A 22,997-nucleotide genomic window follows, 5' to 3' on the forward strand; every position below is an offset into this window, starting at 1 on the left:
ACTCCACCAGAAATTACCCTCGAACGATTTGTGTAGGCAGCAAGTGAACAAGTGATACAAAATTATTTTCTGCCTATAAGTAAACAAAAAGCTTTTATTGGTTCTATTATTTTAAATATTTTGGCACCTGTACCTCAATCCATTCGATGAACTCTTCAAGATTGTTTTCGTTTGGTTAATAAACAGATAATTACTAAAAACTTGACATTTTGACAGTTAGTTTTATGACTATCAGTTTTCTCAGAAGTTCGGTTATTGGAAGATAATTTTACCATACGACTCGGCGACTATTCAGATTTGCCGTATGAATTGTATATCTATTCAAAAATTCTGTAATGAAAATTGACGTAAGACTGATCGTCCGGCAAAAATTTGCATAATTATTGTAAAAGAAAACTCATGTACCGAAATATCGGTCATTTACATAAATTACCGAAATTTCTCGTCAAAAATATTACCGAACAAAGGAATTAAATCTTAGTGTGTATGACTTATGCATTGCTATATGTTTCAGATACAACAATTCAGCAAATATGTTTTGACACTTCTCAAAAGGAACCCCTGAAAATTAAAAAATACGAATATTTCACGTTATAAATTGAAAGTATTGGGTTTCATTTGATTTTTGTGCATGTTATACGTCGGTCGTCGTCGTCATCATTTTAAAGTATCATGAAAAATGCAATTTATCCATAATTGTATTTCTATTATGTTTAATTACCTTTTTCATAATAAATAATTCGCTTAAATTTAAGAACAATATTCCAAAATAAGGAAAAGCATGTCAGCATGATCGAAATCGAACCACATCCCAATTTTCGTGTCGAACGAGCCTAAAATGATTGATACTGGATAATCCATACACAAGAAAATTGAACGGTAATGAGCTTCGTCTACTCTTTGCGTCATCGAATCGTATGAAAAAAAAATACAAAAAGTTTCCGACGTTCTTAACGCTTCACGCGAATCTACATTTGATGAAATTTGGAACAAGAGCATACAAGCTCTTACTAACCTTGAATTAAACGATTTCGATAGCGATAACGATATTGGAAAATTTTGCAGTTAGTTCAGAAGATATCGCTGAAACTGGGAAATTTCATGAGAACGATTTTGACAAGGAAAGGTTACTCAGTGACAGAGATATGTTTCTACAAATACTGAAACAGAAAAATGTTTTTCGGTTCCTCGCAGATAAAAAACGTTCTCAGGATCAACAATGTTGCAAGATCGACTTAATAACGTTGCTATTTTACATATCTATCGTGACATAACCGACAAACTCGATTTATAAAAATTGTTTTGCGAAATACAAAGTGCAGCTATGCATTGCGCAAATGATTCTTTGTACATAATCTGATGATCTTTTACACGCTGTAATAAATCAATGACAAAACTATTTGTATAAGGAATATACCTTTCATGAACAATAGAAACGCGGTCGACGACTTTTTTATGAGAGCAAACTACCCACGCGATTCTACCAATTGACCTTGAAAACAGAATATCAATTAGAAGGCCAAAACGAATTTAATAAACAAAAATTCAAATTAAAATAAATTTGTGGTCCCATACAAAATTGGTGAATTTGACCCGGTTTCTACTTCCAATTTTGAAATTACAGCGTTAAGAGTTTAAAATTCAAACTGTCATAGAAGATGACGATACAAAAAAATCTTCAAAATTGTTCTCAGTACTATTTCAATTTGTTCGCCCTCCCTTTGGTTGGTGGGCTTGACGGTATTGCAAACATCATCACATACAATCAATTAGCGTTACAATTTGATAAAAATATGCGTTACAGTTTTTAGTTTCATAATTGAATTAAATGAATAATATATGGAACGACTTGAATAAGATGTTGATTGCATTACGCTCCAACATCCGGGGTTGGAGAGGCCGGTAGGGCTTAACTGAGCTCTTTTTTATGTTTTATTTTCATACTACCGGCCCTTATTACCAGTGTGAAGTGAAAATTAAGTAGAGTAAACGTATCCCAATTGGGTTTCACACGATGACAATAAATGAACGGTAAATCGAATCCATCTTTGACGTTTATTGGTGGTTTGTTTACCATGGAATACTGTGGAATGAAATAGAATATAATAAAATAATAATGACCGAACCAATGAGCAAACCACTGATAGCTGTCAAACGATGTTCATCCAGTTTATATTGTGAGGATGTATCGTTTGGGACCTGATGGGTGAGATGATGTGTGAATGAAATGTAAGAGTGAGTGCATGCAAGAACGGTAATAAAGGCCACCGTTTCAGCTCAGGACTAACGATCGACCAATAGAAGAGATAGAAATTGGGTAACGGTACCCCCATTCATCTCAAATCCATTAGTCATTTCATGTACGAAAACCATTAGTTAGAGTGAGATCTGTTATCTCTGTTTGATAGATTAATTTCAAGAATAACATGAAATCTGGAGCATTTTTTTTGTTCGTTAAAACAGCAGTATTGAATCATTTCTGAACTACTTTTATGTGCCATAGCTTCTTACAGACGAGGCAAAGATTTTGTATTCGATTTTATCTCAATAAATTTATTGAAAGTCGAGTAATCGGTAAAATAACATGGTGACTCTACTAATGAGATGACTATTGGCACACAAATTTTAGTTAGAATCTATTAGAATAGAAATAGTAACTCAATGTTGTGATGCTTGCTTGTGGAATATATGTAGGTATGTATGCATGTGTGTATGCGTATGTGCCTGTGTGTATGTATGTGTTTTTGTGTGTACAACATACATTATACCGTTCCCTCGGGTGTGTTGTATCAAATTGGTTGTGACACATTTCGATTGCGAGTCAGTGTACCAGATGTTCAAAACTGCCTGAGCGGATGGTAATATACTGTCAAGAATCAACCGAAGATAACGAAATGTGAACATGCTGTAGCAATACTATTAAACCCAAGTGTTATTATCATTTAAATAAAAACGCATGTCCTCAGTTCTTATCCGTCAAACCATGATGAGCTGCTCTACAAAGATCAATGAAATACTATTTTTTTTTTTTTTTTTTTTGGAAACGGATGACTGGATGAGGAACAAGAAATACGAAAATGCTGAAAGAATTAGAAAGGAATATTGGTAAGAATATAAACACCATTGCATACAACTAACTTTTAGATTTGAGGAAGCAACATAACATGCCAGCAAAAGTACGGAGTGAAAAATGACAACAAAAGACACGAATCACATCTGAATAGAACACTGAAATTAAGGTAAAACAGAATACAAACTATGAACAAAGGTAAGAAAATCAACATGAAGAAATAATAGAAACTGCTGGGTAACAATGTAATTTCCTCATATTGAAAGAGGCGTTTATAGGGCGCGCATGCGCTAATTCGGCCTGATACAAATTAACGGGGAGGGCAATACATTTTGGACAGGGCTGTAAAAAGCTGATTGGAACCCTTTCCCCACCAAAATGTAATATAAGGAATAAGGAAACAGTACTATTTCAATTTGTTCGTCATACTAATTCATGAACATACGAACTATCTCTGAATACCGTTTTTGGAAGTACCATAAAAATGACAAAAACTTTAAAGAGAACTTCTACAACTTAGAAATGGTTAATCGATTGTCACACGTTCAGATTGAATGGAATAATTTTAAGGTTTCATACAATTTCTATCTTCGATTCGTGTTGTAGTTCCAAAATTTTAATTACATGTCATTTAAAACGACGGTCATTAAAATAATTTCATGAAAACTGAACACAACGAAGAATATTCACACGAAACACACATGCGGATTGATAAAAACAAGGTATCATCTCACTGCTAGGTGGATTAAGCACGTTTCTATTATAAATTATAAAACAATCGATTAACTATCTTATATTCGGAAATGTGAAGAAATATGTCATCAAGCCACGCCCATACGATTATCACTTAATCATGCGTTTCGATAACAGTTTCCTTATTCGATTTATTGAATGATTTGGAATTTTGTAGAACTACACTATATTCCAAATTTGATCAATGATTTGATCGCATTATTAACCGTACCGACTTTTAGGCAATTGTGCCGAGGTGCAAGGCTTCTCTGCACGCTCATTTGTCGGCTTCCCTTGTCTTTTTTCTTGAATCCAGTGCAGGAATACGGACTCACCATTCATTCCTTGCATGCAAGTTTGGTTATGTATTGAGAGAACAAGGTAGTGAGATGAATGAATTGACTCACTACATAAGCACTTCTCACACGATACTGTCAAACATTCAGTCTTTCTTACGTCTGCACTATCAACAAACATGAATTATATTGAAAACTTGATGATATTTTTTAGTAATCTTTCTACATTTTATATCTTCAGTATAGCAACTTCTGTGGCAGTCGTTGTTTTAACTATTTACATAGGTATCGTAACCCGACTTACGAACGGTGCTAGTGTGACAGAGGAAAGCACTTCACAGCACCGAACAGAGGTAACTCTACATCCTATTATCAAATTCAAAATAATGTTTTGCCTGTTCCTATAAGAATCAGTCAATACAGTCGAACGATTCCGAAACCGACGAAAACAGTGAAGACGAAGACGTGAAAATTGAATCTGTTCGACAGCTGAAATCAGCAAAGTTGAAATCTTTGGAAAAAACACTTACTGACGAACAAAGAGAAGCCGAAAAAGAGTAATTTTTGTCGTTCAGCTTACCTTGCTAAAATAAACTTCTATAATATAAATCCAATATTTTAGGATCGAAAAAGTGCAGCTTGCAGCAATATTTGATCTTCTTAGAAAACAAAACGAAGAGTTTAGTATAGATTCTGCCCTAAATGAAGATGAACTACAGGAGCAGCTTAGCCTGTATAGGTGAAAACAATGTTGAGAGAACCATAGAAAAATGGAATAATTATTGTTCATGAAAATAATACTATAGGTATCAGAATTAGTAATTTATCTACAATTTAATTTGTAGAGATCCTTATAAACTTAAATCTACACGTATCCATCCAATGTATATTTATAATATTTACATAAAATTGTGTGAATTATGCAATAGGGTTCTAACTAAATTGAGTCTTGTCCATTATAAAATGTATTGTTATGGTATCCACGGGAATATTAGCTACCTACACTTATTCTACTAACGCTAATTCTAGTCAATCCAATAGAATGTAGATAGTTTAATAAGAAATATACCAAATTTATGTTGTATTCAAATATACGTGTTGTTTGAAAAAATAAAAATCACGATGAACATTAAAAAGCATCACCAATTATATCAGATCAATTTATATTTTATATATTTAACTCGGTCAAATTCAAAATTGTTAAATGAACTGGTGAAATTCTGTGAATTTCCTCTCTACGGCAACGGAGAAAACAACTTTTGAATTTTTATACCATTGGAGTTCTATTTTTTTAGACTGCTCTTTGAAAGCTTCAAAAGATATATGGGACAGAGGCAAAGCGGGGTTTTCTTGATATCTATTGTGGTTTATGGTGCCAACTACCCCTAAATTCTTACATACTGCGACGGTCAGTAATAAGTCGTCATTCGTTTACGCCTGAGACGTCAGAAATAATATTGCACCTGTGCGATATTATTAAAGGGTTACATAAATAGTGCAAACTGCTCGTCTGTTTAGTGGTTTAAATTGAATTTGCTTGACGAAAAAAATAAATAAAATTCAATCTCAAACACGAAACTTAATGAAATAAAAACTTAAAAGGACGCAAACTACGGGACATGAACGGATAATCCTAGAGTAACAAAGCATGACTGTATATCGACTGAACCATAAAAGTACTTATATACTTTACATGTCAAAACGTTTGAAATTTATGCAAATACGACACAGACTCAATGTGTATGGAATGCGATAACATATACACTGAAATCAACTTTTATGCGAGGTTCGAAAATCCGCATATCTTCAGAAGTCCGCATATTAAAACTCCATAACTTGGAAAATGCGCCTAAAAAAGATCTCAGTGTACACTTTCCTATGTTTTAGTCATATTTAGATTCTCGATATGATCTATTTAGTCAGTTATAATGGTTACCCCATTTATCTCAGTTCCATTATTCATCTCAGTTACAAACTATATTCAAACTTGAACAATAATCTAGAACAAGATAATCAACGAAAAATTTCAGTTTGTTGTCATTCAGTTATGTCTCTGAAATTAACTTTCCGTCAATTTTGTTCGCCAAACCGAGTCCTAGTAACTTGTGTGATCATTTCACAACATGACAAATTCAAATTGACGTGTTGATTTTTGTATCTTTGATTGCAAAAATCGTTACAATAACAATGAACCATTTTTGCAAACGATATAAAAATGAAGTTCCCCATTTTGAAGATGTATGTGTATTTTCCTGATAGTCTTAATAAGTGATATATAATAATATTATTAATAGCATTCTGATATTTTCATTTGCCGGGAAGATTGAATCGGGCAGAAATCGAAAGTCGGAAGCCTCAATAACACCGAAAAGTATGATATATGTTTACCAAGCTTAGACTTATTTGAAAGTTCTTATTATATTGTGGATCAAGTTCGAAGATTTAGTGACTGACACATTCAGTTCCGGAAATATGATCGTAGAAATGAGTTTATCGACAACTCACACTTTTTATCCATACAATCCATTTTCTCGAAGATGGCTGAACCGATTTTAAGATCTAGTGCCTGACACTTCTGGGTTCAAAGATATGATCAGAAGTGTCTCAATCGACGAACCGAACTTTATATCTATATACGCTCAATTTTCTCAGAAATTGCCGAACAGCTCAGGCTCATTTGAAAGCTACTGTTGGGTTGTGATCGGTTCCGGAAGAGATATATTGGTATAAGAGACGTAACCAAAAAAACGCATTTTTTTCTCTCCGCTCAATTTTCTCCGAACTGGCTGAATCGATTTCTAAATCTTTGGATCATTCGTAAGCTACTTTTGGGTTGTGAATCAAGTTCGAAGACCAATTGGCTGTCACATATTTTTCTCTCCGCTTAATTTTCTTGGATATGGCTTAACCGACTTTAAACTACTTAAGCGCGTTTGAAAGCTACTATTAGGTTGTGAATCGAGATTCCGGAGATATATTTCTATAAAGATCGTAACCGAAAAAAACTTTTTTTTCTATCCGCTTTTTTCGAAAAGTATCTAATGATCAAGTACAAATGTATGATTGCTAATACTTCCAGTTTCGAGAATGTGGTCGAATATGCGACGTAAGCGTTGAGTCATGCTTTCCATTACTAGCTGAAACAATCCGAATGAATTTTTATTAAAAATCAGACCAAATTCGTGTCTGGAACAATCCTAACGAAAAAAACCTTTTTTAATCCACCTAGTGGCATAATGATGCCTTTCTCATATTACTTTTATTTTCAAAAACGTCACTAGAAGATTCTATCACGTTTCTTTTTTCAAACTTGAAAAAAATCAAAACATTTCTTGGGTATAAACTACCATCACCTTTTCAATTTGTTAACAGTTATGTCAAGTTAATATAGATTTAAATGTGGCAACCCTGCACGCTATACAAAATATAACAAAGTGTGCTGTGTGCGGGTGCATTTTCATCTTCTTCCGTACCAGCACGTACCGATGCCTACCGATTTTGCATCAAATCGAAGTGAGTTCCATTTTTTGGCACTAGTAGTCCCAAAGTAGATTGATATATCCACCAACTAACAAGGTCTGCCAACTAGATGAACTTACCAGTAAGTTTTATAAAAATGTGCACCTCGTTTCGCTATCGCTTGTGAAAAAATACTCATGAAATCGAAAATTTTTACTAATCCCACTGTAATTCCGGAACCAGAAGTCGGATCTAGATCAACTGTTTAGGGACTTTTTGAAGAATTTCAAGACCTTTTATTTGCATCTTAGTTAGTAAGAATTGGGTGAGAAATTTCCAAGAAAATTGAATGCGCCTTTTCTCATAGATTTGCACATATTGCATTGTAATTCCGGAACCGAAAGTCGTACAAAAATAAAATTCAATAGCGATTATTCAGATTATTCAAAAACCCTTCTTAATCCACCTAGTGGTGTAATAATACCTTTCTCTTATCATTGAAACAGCCTCAATAAAAATAATATTATCGTTAGTTAGGTTAGTTCCTACACGAATTCATAATAATTATTAATCTCATTAATGCATTTTTCAGATTCTCACCTCGACGATTAGTATTGTGAGCTTATCAAATAACCTAATAGTAGCTTTCGAACGAATCTAAGTCTTTCGAAATCGATTCTTTCATTGCCGAGAAATTTGTTGTATTGAAAAACACGACAGGTCTGTCGGTTAAGTCACTTCTACCATTATCACCCTCATTTTTTTTACGTGCCAGTTTAGTTTCGAGCGATACGTGTATTCGAACATCACTCGTACGAACGAAAAGTCCCATTCTCGTTTACAGACGAATAGATGTAATGTTGTTTTTTATAATCGTTAGTTTAATGTTGCGAATGAACCATTCAAACCATTGAAAACAGTTTAATCGATTTAAAAAACAAAAATTCGAATGTAATGGCTAAACATGCTTTATTTTATATTGAATGCATGATTTTACCAATGCAATAAATATGTAGACTATCAAAAACATGACAAAATAGTAAAAAAAGGAATATTGCTATTTTCAATTTTTTTTTGCTTTGCACGAAGTTTAATTTCAAAATTTTTTTCACCGCTTTGAATTAAATTGATCTTGAGTACGATATTTACTTATTATATAGCACATCACTTCTTTGATACTTGGAATCTTCCCGTACCCGATAAAACAATAAAAATCTTTACCCGTACCCGAAACCCGACTAAATAAAAAAAATCGACATCCGTACCCGACCTGAACCCGATAAGCAAATTTTTCTGTCGTGTACGGGTTCGGGTCGGGTTTGAGGTACAACTTAAGTCTGTACCAGAACGGCCTTAAACAAGAATGAAGGTGTATATCAGGTATCACAACCATTTTATATTTGAACTCGATCCACAATTTAACAGTAGCTTTTGAATAAGCCCAGACGTGTTAAAATCACCTCAGCCTTTTCTGATCAAATTGAGCGGTAAAAAGCAACGCGTTTTGTTGGTTACGTCATGTATACCGTCATATCTCCGGAGCCAGAAGTCACAGCCATTTGATCTTCGAACTTGATCAATGGCCCAATAGTAGTTTTTAAACGAGCCTGAACTTGTTCAAATCGATTCAGTCATCTTTGAGAAAAATGAGCGGTAAACAATTCAATGCAAGGTACACGCTCATACACTAACACAGAGAAATTTTACCGACCTCCTCCAAATGAGTCGAATAGTATATATCACTATGAGTCTCCGAGGCATCGTTAGAAAGTCGGTTTTTCCAGCAATTCTATTACAATTCAATTATTGAATAAGTATTAAAAAAGTCAAAAACTGACTTAATTTTGTGAAATATATTGAAATCAATATCTCTCACAAATATGAGTATTACACAAGTATTAAAAATTTGCCAACAATTTTGCTAGTGTTATGTATACTTATTCTCAAAGTAACTAAAAATCCAGCAGCAGTTACTGCTCACATCTCACCCGACACAGTCGCAAATCGTTTACGGTCGAGACAACAGAAACAAAGACAATACAGTGTAGTGAACAATAGAGTGTACGAAACGGGCAAATACGATTTAACAAAGCCTGAAATATGGCCTACAAGACCAAATTCAATTTGTATTGATTTCAAGCGCTGGAAAGTTAGACCAGCAGCAAATGAAAGCAAACTTAAAGAACGAATGCATCTAGACGCTAATAATGTAAGTGAAATTCAATTCAACAAGGCGTCTAACTGTGTGTACATTATGTTCAAACGTAAAAGAGAAGCAATTGCATTTGCTTCGGTTAATAACGAGGTACATAGTGTTGATCATGACAATGTTAAATACAAAATCCCTGTGTACATGGTGGACAATGCAATAGAAGTACGCGTGCATGACCTTCCCCCGCATACCAGCGATGGGTTCATTCGGGAAAACATGTCACAGTACGGGGAAGTTGTTTCCATCGAAAGGGAAGTATGGCGGAGTTTTTTCCCCGGTATCCGGAATGGCGTGCGAGTGGTACGTATGCAACTACGTAAAGCAATTCCATCTTACATCGTTTGTGGTCAAGATGGAATACATCCGTGTAAAACGCTGATTACGTATGAAAATCAACTGGTTACATGTCAGTTTTGTGAACAACCTGCACACTACGGCAAACCTTGCACTGAAACTGCAAAAACAGACAAAAACAAGGACAATTGCTCAACAACGGAAACTAGTGAATGCAGTGCTCCTGTTTCAAAAACACCTTCACCATATAACCAACCAGCAACTGCAACCAATTAACAACAAGGCGCTTCTACAGTAACTAGCAACGAGATCAAGACTGCGAATAACAAGGAAAACGAAAAGAAGACGGAATACCACCGATGCGTCAATGAACGACGAGACGAGCCACTCCTCGCAGGAGGGAAATGGAAGCTCCTCTTCCCCTAGAAAAAGGGTGACAACGAGATCGAATACAAAAATAAATCCATTAAAAAAAAAACCCCCCAATTGATGAAAATCTGTTAGCGGTCAGTATGCCATCAAATTTGTTCCGTTTTTTCGGCACGTCAGTTAGACATAGCACTTCGGCGCAAACAAGTGCTTTGCAAAATGCATTAACTTTACGTCTGCTCATCGGATCATGTTGATCCGGGGGTTTGCATCAGCAGTTCAACATAATTTGCTGATGCACTGATGAATCGAAGACGAAACGTAAAAACATGAAACAATAAGTTGTTTCAATACTTTTACTAAACTACTCGCTCGAACGCAACCGCCTACTTTTCTCTTGTTGAATAATAAAATTATGATGCTAAAAATTGTTACTCATATTCGGGCTAGTGATATTTTTCCCGGTTTTGCATTAAAAGTCCCGATTTATTCCCGGTTTTCCCAATTTCACCGGTCACTTCCCGGTCTGATCTGATAAAACCGTATTTGAAAATGGCGACGATTATAAAGGCATATTCTTCAAAACGGTTTCATATTCTAGGTGCTAGCTGATGGCCCTTCGAACTATTTTCGAATTCTTTGGTGTCAGGACAGTCCGGAGGTTTTATTTTGGTCACAGAACTAGTTTTAACAAAAAAATTTCACCCGCTGCTTCACAGTATTACGCGAAGGCACCTGCATTTCCGGCGTTAATCTGAAATGTTTTTCAAACTCACGAATAGTTGTAACGTATGATTGAGCAACACTCCAGTACTCCATGATGCAAAACTACTAGACGAAAATAAACCTTCATTTTTCTACTTCCCGATGCCGTGTTCGGTTTCTCCCTCCCTTGTTTGGTTCCAGTGCAACCGGAGAACAAAATGTGTCAGATTCCTTTGCGGATAGGTTAAAGAGAAAGACATCATTACTCCACTAGGAAAATTAATACCGACCCGGCCTTTTCTTGAATGGTGCCTTTGTGTCGTCTACAGTTTGCGGGTTTCACCATAAAATTTGAATTATTGCTTCGATCAAAAAGATGACGCTACAGATAAGCAAAAAGCAAAACCTACGTGTTACCTTATATTTCCTACCTTCCGAAACAGAACCAAAGTTTTTGTTTCGACAAGCGTTGCAGTAGATTGCCACTGATAACAATCGATAAATTGCTCGTCATAAATATGCATTGACTTTGGGACTTTACGTTCCAATAGTTCTGTTTCCAATATTTTGGAAGTCCACAGATAAAACGAGTAAGTAAAAATAGTCACGACGTACGAATGATTCACTGCAATAATTGAATAAGTCGGTGTTAAGTAGATTAAAATATAATATCTTTATTTATCGTCCACCGATTTTCCACTTTGAAGTTCTTTTTTTTTTTCTTTTTTTTTTGTTATGTGAATATGCTTTTGTATTGTTATTTTTAAGATCTAACTAGAATGCATATTCGATCGCTTCTGTACATTTCCTTTGACTATTTATCCAATTACTACTCAACATTTATTCTACTTCCACTATTTTGTGAATCATCTTCTCTTTTTCGCTCACACACATTCATCAGTTCCTATCCGAAATATTATGATACAAAATGAAAAACATAACAAGCATTATACAACATTCACACGACGGAGTTTAAACATCTTGTTAACTTCTAGGTAACTGTCATTATGATAGTTTCGAACACATTTAAACTCTGTGGTGTGATCATAATGTTGCTTAGTATCTCGATCTGCGAGGACGATAATGGCCACATTTGCTTTTACAAGTATGCATAACGAACGTAAACTAATAATATCAATGAAATTGACTCAAGCTCATACAATTTCGTCTTTTGTCAGTCCTGGTTGATGAATGATCCTGTGGCAATTTCATGTATAGTATGTATATGCTCAAGAGCGTTTCGACACTACATCAAGGTTGATTAGCGTTCGGTGGTAGCTTCTATAATTGAATGAGTTGCATTGTACACAAAACTAGCCGCCAATGTCACCAAGTTACTGCTGTCTAGCGCAGCAGTTGTAACATCTACTTCTACGCTACTTGGTGTCGAACCTAATACTGTAGTCGATGGTAATATCGTTGAGGTCGTGGATAATGATATGCTGCTAGTGCTTTCCAGCGAAATGCTGGATGTACTAGATTGAAGAATAGTAGATGCCAAGGTTGTTAGAATTGCCGTTGACATTGTTGTGGTACTGGTGCTGGTGCTGGTGCTAGTGGCGATACTGAGATTATTGTAAATTGGTTGATTGGGTCGCGGAGGAACAAAGGGATATTGCGGACAGGGATTCGGCAATTGTGGCCCTAGCATGGATTCGAATACGTAGCCTACTAGAGAGCCTGCCGTTAGTCCTATATTATAGGAAAGGGTCATCATATTGCCTGTGACCTCTTTCAATGTTGCTGATACTTTGTCTGGGGCAAGCATCATGGGAAGACTGCCAGCTAAACCGTTTGTGATACCAAGAGCAGCAGTAAACACAAACGCTGATGCTTCACCGGCAATTACCGGTTGCTCTCGAGGAGAACAGCACAGTAAAATCAGAGGTACGAGTAGAGCCCGCAGACCAGACATTAGGATCAACTGCCTTCGTGACCAAGCGTACGGAACGGCTGCCAGAAGTTTGCCTGCTACATCCGATGTGTTGAAGGTGAACATTAACAGAACCGGCATCCACGTACCCAGATTGCACGATATAATTTCCGATTCTATTCCTGGATACAAAGATAGTGTTACGCAGTACGCTAAAGCTATGCATGCCATGTAAGGATAGATAGCATGGGCAACCTTCCATCGCGATTCTACGCCACCTTGAATGGAAATATGATTCTCAATACAAACCGATGAATGAAATTCACAATACTTACTTCGGAAGCTTCCAAATCTGCCAGAGCTGCAAATATCCGGTGTCATTACGTGTTCGACCTTGAAAGCGACATTGGGTACATCATGCGATGCCGTTGCCGAGGTCGGTGACGTTATCGGACGATTCGTCGAGTTACTATTGGTAGTCACACTAGTTGTGGTAGACGTTAGATTGTTTATATTAGTTTCTAGCACACTTTCTCCCCCGCTTGGATTCGAGAGCTCGTAAACTGGATTGCTGTAAGATATTGGTTCAAATTAATCAAAATCGTAACTTTTGTTGTACCTGAAGCATACCTAAAGCTTAACGTAGTAGTACCTGGAGGAATGTGAACAGGAGGGCTAGACTCCAATGCTAGCACTCCGTAGCGCGCATTTGTCATATCACCTTCTAAAGTGTCACTCTAAAATTTGAAAATTGTTTCACGAATAAAATTCTATGTTCAGTTTAATGTATTACTCACAAGAGTATGCTCATCGTCAGGTCGAAGCACAATTTTGGCACATGCCTTCATATGATATCGCACAAATGGCGAATGTGTTGTAATGGAGTGCAATACATAACTGAATGCTATATAAACTGTTGAGGTAAGAAAAAATATTGCTGTCGATGCTCGGTCACTTTTGATCAACAACTTCGTTACTACACGATTCGACGACACTAAAAATCCAGCAATACCTGAAACAGTTGTAAACATTATAGCATCAACCCGTAACGTAACCAAACACATCCTACTCTCTCCAGCCATCACTGCCTGTGTGTATTGCTTCGGTAGCATGCTGGCGAATCCATAAAAACTGGATTGCTGTATCGTGCATCCCATCGCTACCAAGGAAACTGCAGCTAAGTTAACGGAATATGCAGTTTTAGCTGTGAACATGTGCCAAGCCACCTCACAAAGAGCTACGAAGACCAGCGTTGTAAAAGATACGGCGTACCCTGGTATCAATGAAGGTGACAATTTTCGGTTATTTCAAACTAGTATAGTAATATTCACTTACCGAATGCGATACGCACGCGAAACGGTGCAAGCGACAGGAATACATTATTTAACAACACTGTGCCCAGTGCCACGATGATGTATGTCATAGACATATCCAAGGCTACCGACTGTCCTGGAAATCGCGACTGCCAATAGTCGGCTGCAATGATGAAACTATAAAAAATTGTTTTAGCTCGACAGTTCGAATTAAGACATTTTTCTCTTATAATCTTGTAAATAATATTATTCATATTATCAGGTGTACAACTTTGATGGCTGTACCGGCTGAGGCTGGTCTAAATACATAGATGGTAATGCCTTCAAAGTGAATGTGTACAGTGCCTAACGAATTGTCATCGCCGTTTCAGTGACAGTTGCTCTTGTTTTCGTATTATTCACGCTCGAAAATGTCTGTTTATGTGCCCAATTCTCGCCATTTGCGGGAAGTTTGACTTTTCTGTTATAATTCGAAAAAAAAATGCAGCTGAAGCGCATCGAATGCTCTCAGAAACTTACGGTGATGCTGCTCTGAGTAAAACAACGTGTCGGGAGTTGTTTCAACGTTTTAAAAATGGTGATTTCGATGTCGAAGACAAACATGGTGGTGGAAGAGAAAAAACCTTTAAAGATGAACAACTAGAAGCATTGCTTGATGAAGATTCGTGCCAAACCCAAAAGAGCTTGCCGAATCGTTGGTAGTGAGTCAGCAAGCCATTTCAAAACGTCTCAAGGCTCTGGGCATGATTCAGAGAGAAGGAAACAGGGTGCCGTACGAGTTGAAACCGAGGAACATCGAGTGTATGTGAGCAACTGCTTCAAAGACAAAATCGTAAGGGGTTTTTACATCGAATCGTAACCGGTGATGAAAAGTGGGTTCGATACGATAATCCTAAACGCAGAAAATCATGGGGAAAGCCCGGGCATACTACTTCGCCGAAGGCGAAACCGAATATTCACGGCCCCAAGGTTATGATTTGTATTTGGTGGGATCAGCTCGGTGTGATTTACTACGAGCTCTTAAAACCGGGTGAAATCATCACAGGAGATCGCTACCGAACGCAACTGATGCGCCTTAGTCGCGCGCTAAAAGAAAAGCGGCCACAATATCAAGAGCGACATGACAAAGTCATCCTCCAATACGACAATGCTCGGCCTCACGTCGCAAAAGTGATCAAAAAGTACCTGGAAACGCTGAAATGGGAAGTCTTACCCCACCCGCCGTATTTCTCAGATGTCGCCCCTTCTGACTTCCATCTATTCCGTTCGGTGGCACACGGCCTGGCAGATCAACATTTTCAATCGTTCGAAGAGTAGGAAAAATGGATTGCTTCATGGATAGTGTCAACAGAGGACTCCTTTTTTCAAGCCGGGAACCGAAAATTGCCGGAAAGATGGGAAAAAGTTGTCGCTAACAACGGACAATACTTTGAATAATACATCTGTAAGCACTTAAAGCTTTTAATTTTGGAAAAAAACGGCGGAAGCAAAGTTGTACACCTGATATAAACCGTTAAAAATGATTAATGATGAGCAGTTTGATGCAATATTCACGCAATTAAAATAATATTTTGTATATTATATATACATCAAACTGTTTTTACAATTTTGTTCTATGTTTGCATCGTCGTTTTGTATGACTGTTTATTGACACAACAATCTATTTTAATCCAACTAGTGGTGTAATGATGCCTTTCTCGTGTTACTCATATTTTCAAAATTATAAAATCTAGAAGAAGTACCCCAACGCACGGAATTGACCATCTACGAATCGCTCATTAGACTGGTTGTTCTCTATGGCTACGAGACCTAGGGGGGGTACATGAAATTTCCGAAATCGAAAAAAAAATGTTTGATGCAAAAAGTCTTGACATTTCATGAAACGTCGAGATTTTGTGTCATCTCGAAAAAAAAATTTTTTTTAATCGACTTTCTGGGACTTGGAAAAAATATCAAGTACCAGAAAGTCGATTAAAAAAATTTTTTTGAGATAACAATCTTAAGATTTTTGGCATAAAAAAAAATTTCGATTTCGGAAATTTCATGTACTCCTCCCTATGGTGCTTTTTCAAGATCGAAAATTTTCAAACTTTAACCGCTGGGCAGCACCTCTTACCCATTTCCGATTTAGCTTAAATTTAGCATGAGGACTTTTTTCGAGGTGCTTAAACTTTTGAACAATAGCGCTTTACGAAATTAGAGGTGATCTCAAAATATTGGCACCCTTATATACATTAGAACGGTAAAAAACAACGTGTTTTGTCTGTTACGTCACTTATACCATTATATCTCCGGAACCAAAAGTCACAGCCATTTGTTTTTTGAACTTGATCAACGGCTCGACAGTAGCATTCAAACGAACATAAGTTTCTTAAAATCGGTTCAGCCATCTCTGAGAAAATTGAGCGCGTATAAATATCTTCGAAAAATGCACACATATACACATTTTTCGTTCTCTACGAACTGAGTTGAATGGTAAATAACATTATGGATCTCCGAGGCTCCGTTCGAAAGTCGAAAGTTCTAATACCTTTCTATAGAGAAAGGCAAAAACCTTTTTTCTTTCTCATAGAGAAAGGTTATACAATCACTGTGACCGTTGTTTTAAACCGGGGCCCGCAGAGCCGAATGTCATATACTATTCGATTCAGCTCGACGAACTGAACAAATGTATGTGTATGTATGTATGTATGTATGTGTGTAGTTGACAAATAATGTCACTCTCAGAGATGGCTGAACCGATTTTCACAAACTCAGATTCAAATGAAAGCTTTTACGGTCCCATAGATTACTGTTGAATTTTATCCCGATCTGACTACAGGGTGATATGCACCAAAAATATGAAAAAAAAATTACTTACTTTTCTAAGAGATGGCGTGACTAATTTTCACAAACTTAGATTCAAACAAAAGGTCTTATGGTCCCATAGATCGCTATTGAAACTTATCTCGATCTGACTTTCGAATCCGGAATTACAAGGCAATATGTGCAAATCTATGAGAAAATGCGCACTCAATTTTCTCGGAAACTTCTCAACCGATTTTTACAAACTAAGATCCAAATGAAAGTTATTGAAATTATTTAAAAAGTCATCGCAAAGTTGATCCAGATCCGTCTCTCAGTTCCGAAACTACAGTACTATTAGCGAAAATTTTAAATTTTATGAGTATTTTTTCACAAGCGATAGCGGAACGAGGTGCAAATTTTTATAAAAAATACTGGTAAATTCATCTATACTTCGGGACTACTAGTTCACAGTTTCCGCTTCCGTACGCACCGGTAATAGTGAAGAAACTTAGATTATTCAGCAACCGTTAAACCAATTTTCACAACTTATAATTCAAATTAAAGCTCTCAGTGTCTTGAAAGATACTGTGCAATTTCACCCAGTTCCGAAATTATAGGACAATGAGTATCAAAACATTCAAACTGCCATACAAAATGTTTCAAAATCGGTACGCATCGGTACATGCTGGTACGGAAGAAGGAGAAAACGAACCCGCCAAGCGCACAGCGTGCTTTGTTTTGTATAGCGTACAGGGTTGCCACATTAAAATCTAAATTAACTTGACATAACTGTTTACAAAATGAAAGATGATGGTAATTTATAACAAAGAAAGTTTTTGATTTTACTCAAGTTTGAAAGAAAAAATCTTGACAGAATCTTGTGATTTGAAAACATAAGTAGTATGAGAAAGGCATCATTAATTGAATAATATGATTATTTATCGTAAACACAAAAGAAAAACCTATATGTGTCTGTACAAAGAAGCATGGATCTCGAAAATAGCTGGACCGGTTTAGTCCAAACTAGTCGCAAATGAAAAGTCTTATTATCAGTCAGTACGCTATTGTTTTTGTTTTTAGATTACTTTTCAAGTCATACAAACTTTTATATCAAAATTTACATATTGTTACAATATCTGTCAGAATTGACCTTTGACACTTATGTCGTTTTCACTTGAGAAAACTGAAACCGACCTAGGGTAGTTTCATCAAACAAACACTTGTCACGAAACTGTGTTGATTTCCCACTTAGCAACGGGGGTTTGAGCAAACCTGATATAACAACCAGGTTCGAAACTGACTCGATTTTCAGTTCTACAACGTTAAAACTAGGTTCGAATCTAGCTTAAAATAAACGGTTTGACAGAAGTTAGGGTGGAAACTGGGCTAAGTTTCGTATCAAGCGAAAACGACATTAGTATGTTTCAAAACATAGATACCTAATCGTAATACCTATGCAATAAGCCAAGTGGAAAGAGCACCTTTCGATTTGCACACGGCTCGTTTTTGGCAACATAATCGCTCGAATATGACACAGTATGATATTAGGAAGATATTTGGCAGTATCTTCGAATTCAAAATATTTTTATAATTTGATTACAAAAATTCTTCCCATCTTAGATTCAAATGAAAGGTCTGAAGATCCCATAAGGTCTGAAGATCTTGATTTTAAATCAGACCCTGTATCTCCGCTTCCGGATGTACAGGGAGATTGGTGTAAAAATGTCAATTTCAAATGTACCATTTGTCTAGTGATCGACAGCTTTAAATTGGAACGCACTTTGATTTCTCGATTGCTCCGAAATTGCTGAATTTAATTCAATTTAGACTTCCAGTTCTGAAATTGCAGGGTGATGAAAAAGGAAGATAACAAAAACTGTAATTTGTAGCTCATGTTAGTTGATTTGTAGCTCATGTTAGTTGATGGCCGTTTTCAGCTACGCTGGTCCCTGGAAGTACAGTAAATAATGCTCAAAAACTCTAAAACCTAACTCACTTCGACATATTATAGAATGCTTAATCGATTTCCACACACGAAGATTCGAATGAAGGGTCCATACAAAACTCTTCAAATTTGCATTTCGATCAGACCTTCAGTTCCGGAATTACAGAGAAATAAGTTATTGAAATTTAAAACTGTCACTTAAAACGACGGTTCAACATACATAAATATGCTTGGGCTCAAAACTGTTTCGATTTATGAATTATAAGCATTAATTGATGAGTTGAACGAACAGAATTCTTTTCGTCGATTCCCAGTTTCAACAACAAATACTGGACGAAAACAATTTCCGTTTTACTGAAAAATGATGGAAATGATATTCATATTCACTATTCACTGAAATTTTTTTCTATGTCTAAAATTTTGTTTGACCTGAACAGTGCCATTGCTCCTAATCACAATTTTTGAGGGACGAAATGTTAATACACTGGAAATTTCTCAAAAATGTTAAAGGAAACGAAAATGTGTAATAATTTATAATCAATCTTATTGCTTTCAAAAATCATAAAAATAATTTCCTGAAAACTAAGTGTTTCATGCAGTCCATTTTACACAAAAAAATGTTTTGTGATCAGCTGTATCATGCATTCAAAAAAACGTCGCGTTTTTGATCCATTTTCCCCAATTGTATCGTTAAAAATTTACACAACTTGTAAGGCGAAATATTCGCTTACCTGAAATATTTAACTTTAGGAATAATTTTTCGTGTTCTACTAAAACGATCATCCTAATATTTTATTTGACATATTTCCCCCGTACAACTAGAACAGCAGCTGTCAAAATCTAGTACCACAACGTTAGGATCTCGATTACTTAGATCATAAAACCTGAATAAGAATCCGAATAATAATTTGATGTTTCCTTACAGGACTATAAGACCTTTCATCTTGCCATCAAGATATTCAGCTTTCATGCATTCTCACACGACGATGATACATTTGAAATAGAATGTTAAATACGTCGGTGTTATTATACTACAACAATAATGCATCTGTTATATTACATTTATGTGTTGTTACATCGAAACGCTGCACATCACTTCTAGTATCGATTTCAATGTCGTGCTACATGACTCAAGTTTTTCTCACGGTCATAGCAGTATTACACCAATACGCGTAAAAATCTGTAGAATTTAAGCGGAATATTCAGTGAAAATATGTAATATGCTGAGCATATCAAATCGATGTAAGATTAATAGAATTTAGAAAATAATTGATTTTCCACAAATTTACCTAGAGCGAACAAATATTGTGTTCGCCGTTTTCGATCTTGTCCCATCGGTTGAAAGGTTGAAGTAAACCTCACGATCTTCTATAGTTTTTAAATACTTCATATTATCTATTGGTAGAAAAGATTTTCTTCAAATTTTTTATAATAATTTTTTTGTTTAATTTGTTTTATTTGACAATTCGTATCAGCTTATGAGTGGTGAAATTTTACTGTCAGTCCGTCAACACACATAAACCTCGCCTAGAAATTAAAACAAAAAGACTTCCGAAAAACACGACATAACCGTGCCAAATTCTTCAACTTATTTTCACAACACACCTGTTATAGGGTAACACAAACCCGACGCCGGCCGTCATTAGGGCAAAAAACACCAGCTTTCTACGGTCCTTCGGTGGACTACTACCTTCCATACCCAAACTGTCCGATGTGTCAAATGCTCTCCTGCCTTCCAAAGGTTCATATGATGAATTTCCTCCATTTTCCGTGGCCTCCATCATAGTACCGTTTATTATCTTCTAAAGATATTAAAGTCTCAAAGTCTAAGCCTGAGACTTTTGCCAAAACAACTACAATTTTTATCAAAAGTATATCAATTAGCCTGCAAATTCTTTGTCGATCATGATATTAGTTCTCTGTTTCGCACAAAATCGATATTCGTCAGCCGTCTAACAAGTCTGGTGTACGCCTATACTGGCAAAATTGTTTTTTATTTTAGAAGGAATCTATCACACAATTCGCTACACTTTTAGCGCCGAACTACGTTGAAGTAATATATCTGCACATTCATTAGATGTTTTCTAATAATAAAATCACTCCAATCCTCAGGATCCCAACAGATTCCAATCCCAACTTCAACCATCCCGAAATGAACTGCAAATGTATCACGGATTAGGTAGAAAAATATGACATAAAACGTGACCCTGTGCGCATGTAATAATCTCCGGTATTTCCCGGTGCTCTTGCTCTCAATGAGAGATGGTACACAATATTTCCAACTCTCAACTGAGCGATGAAAACAGAGAGGAAAATTTTATGTATATCTCCAGCTTGAATGTACTTTTATTGACATAGTCTATTACTGATGCTAACCGTTGGATTTTCCTCAAGAATCGTGTGCGTTGGAATTTCCCTGTACAGTAGTATACTGAATTTTTGTAGAATTAAAAATTAGCTATTACAAATTGGAACAAAGTTCGTTTAGATGCATTGTAGTAACTTTATTTCGAAGTAGAAATGGTTTATGTTGAAATTGAAAGAAAAGAGTTTTTCTTTATTATACCCTCCCCCCCCCCCCCCTGGTTGGTGGGCTTGACGAAATTGCAAACATCATCAGATACAATGAAATACGATACGAAAACTAGCGTTACAATTTTATATGTATATGTGTTACAAGTTTTAGTTACATTATTGAATGTAATGTTAATTGCATTACACTCAAACATCAGGGGTTGGAGAGATCGGTAAGGTTTAACTGAGCTCTGTTTTATGTTTTATTTCATACTACCGGCCCTTATTACCAGTATGAAGTAGAAATTGAGTGAATTGAACGTATATCAATTGGGTTTCACACGATGACAACAGATGAACGGTAAATCAAGTTCATTTTTGACGTTTATTGGTGGTTTTTGTACCAGGAAACACTGTGGAATGAGATGAAATATTGTGGGACAAAATAAAATACTAAAAACTGAACATATGAGCAGACCACTGATAGCTGCCAAACGATGTTCATTCAGATTATTTTGTGAGATTGTGTCGTTTCCGTGACTGAAAAAGAATGCAAGATCGGTAATAAAGGCCACCGTTTCAGCTCAGGACTAACGATCGACCAATAGTAAAGTAAAGTTTGAGGCTATTAGAATAAAAATAGTAATTCAATGTTACGATGTTTGCTTTTGGAATACATGTGTGTATATGTGTATAGGTATGTATGTATGCATATATGCATATGTGTAAAACAAATACACGACGATGACGAAAACTACAACTAACCAGTGACCAAGTGGGCACCATAACCTAGGAACGTCCATGTGATGATTTGAAATAGAATCTCATTGAAGCAAATCGTATCATGGGTCCACTGTAGAATTGTAGCAAGGGACTGCTGCCACTGTTAGTCACAAAAAATCTTGTTTTAATCAATTTAGTGGTGTAATGATGTCTTTCTCATATTACTTATATTTTCCAAAACATCACTAGAAGATTCTCTCAAGATTTTTTCCTTCAAACTTGAATAAAATCAAAAATTTTCTTCGGATATAAAATTATAAACTACCATAACCTTTTCAGTTTGTAAACAGTCAAGTTATTATAGATTTAAATGTGGCAACCCTGCACGCACCCTGCTAGTCAGTGGTGTTTTCTTCTTACGAACCAGCACGTACCGATTCGTACCGATTTTGCATCATTTTGTATGACAGTTTGAATGTTTTGATACTCATTGCCCTATAATTTCGGAATCGGAAGTCGGATCTGGGTGAAATTGCACAGTATCTTTTAAGACAATAAAAGCTTTAATTTGAATCTTGATTTTTGAAAATCGGTTCAACCGTTGCTGAGAAATCGAAGTGAGTTCCATTTTTGTCGCCTTTCTTCAATATTACCGGTGCTTTCGGAAACTAATAGTCCCAAAGTAGATTTATATACCCACCGACT

The 22,997-nt window shown here is 36.0% G+C and overlaps 2 protein-coding genes across 3 annotated transcripts; one reads left to right on the forward strand and one right to left on the reverse strand.

Moving 5' to 3' along the window:
- The first annotated feature begins 4,224 nt into the window (after positions 1-4,224).
- LOC131436175 (uncharacterized) lies at positions 4,225-5,258 on the forward strand. Of its 2 annotated transcripts, none has more exons than XM_058604722.1 (3): positions 4,225-4,451; positions 4,513-4,655; positions 4,721-5,258. In XM_058604722.1, exons 1-3 carry the CDS (start codon positions 4,278-4,280, stop codon positions 4,839-4,841), a joined length of 438 nt encoding a protein of 145 aa, XP_058460705.1. In that variant the 5' UTR covers positions 4,225-4,277; the 3' UTR covers positions 4,842-5,258. The 2 variants fall into 2 exon arrangements, with proteins under 2 accessions (XP_058460705.1, XP_058460704.1); XM_058604721.1 differs by having other exon boundaries at positions 4,233-4,451; positions 4,507-4,655.
- Positions 5,259-11,801: 6,543 nt separating this feature from the next.
- On the reverse strand, positions 11,802-21,239 carry LOC131435717 (equilibrative nucleoside transporter 4). The gene is made up of 7 exons (XM_058603873.1): positions 20,661-21,239; positions 14,346-14,500; positions 14,080-14,283; positions 13,808-14,022; positions 13,641-13,747; positions 13,346-13,581; positions 11,802-13,288 (listed from the first exon to the last, which is right to left on the reverse strand). The coding sequence occupies exons 1-7, from the start codon at positions 20,837-20,839 to the stop codon at positions 12,399-12,401; spliced, it is 1,986 nt and encodes a 661-aa protein (XP_058459856.1). The 5' UTR covers positions 20,840-21,239; the 3' UTR covers positions 11,802-12,398.
- Positions 21,240-22,997: the final 1,758 nt, after the last annotated feature.

This window comes from Malaya genurostris, chromosome 3 (assembly GCF_030247185.1).
Source record: "Malaya genurostris strain Urasoe2022 chromosome 3, Malgen_1.1, whole genome shotgun sequence".
NCBI classification, from domain to species: Eukaryota; Metazoa; Arthropoda; class Insecta; order Diptera; family Culicidae; genus Malaya; species Malaya genurostris.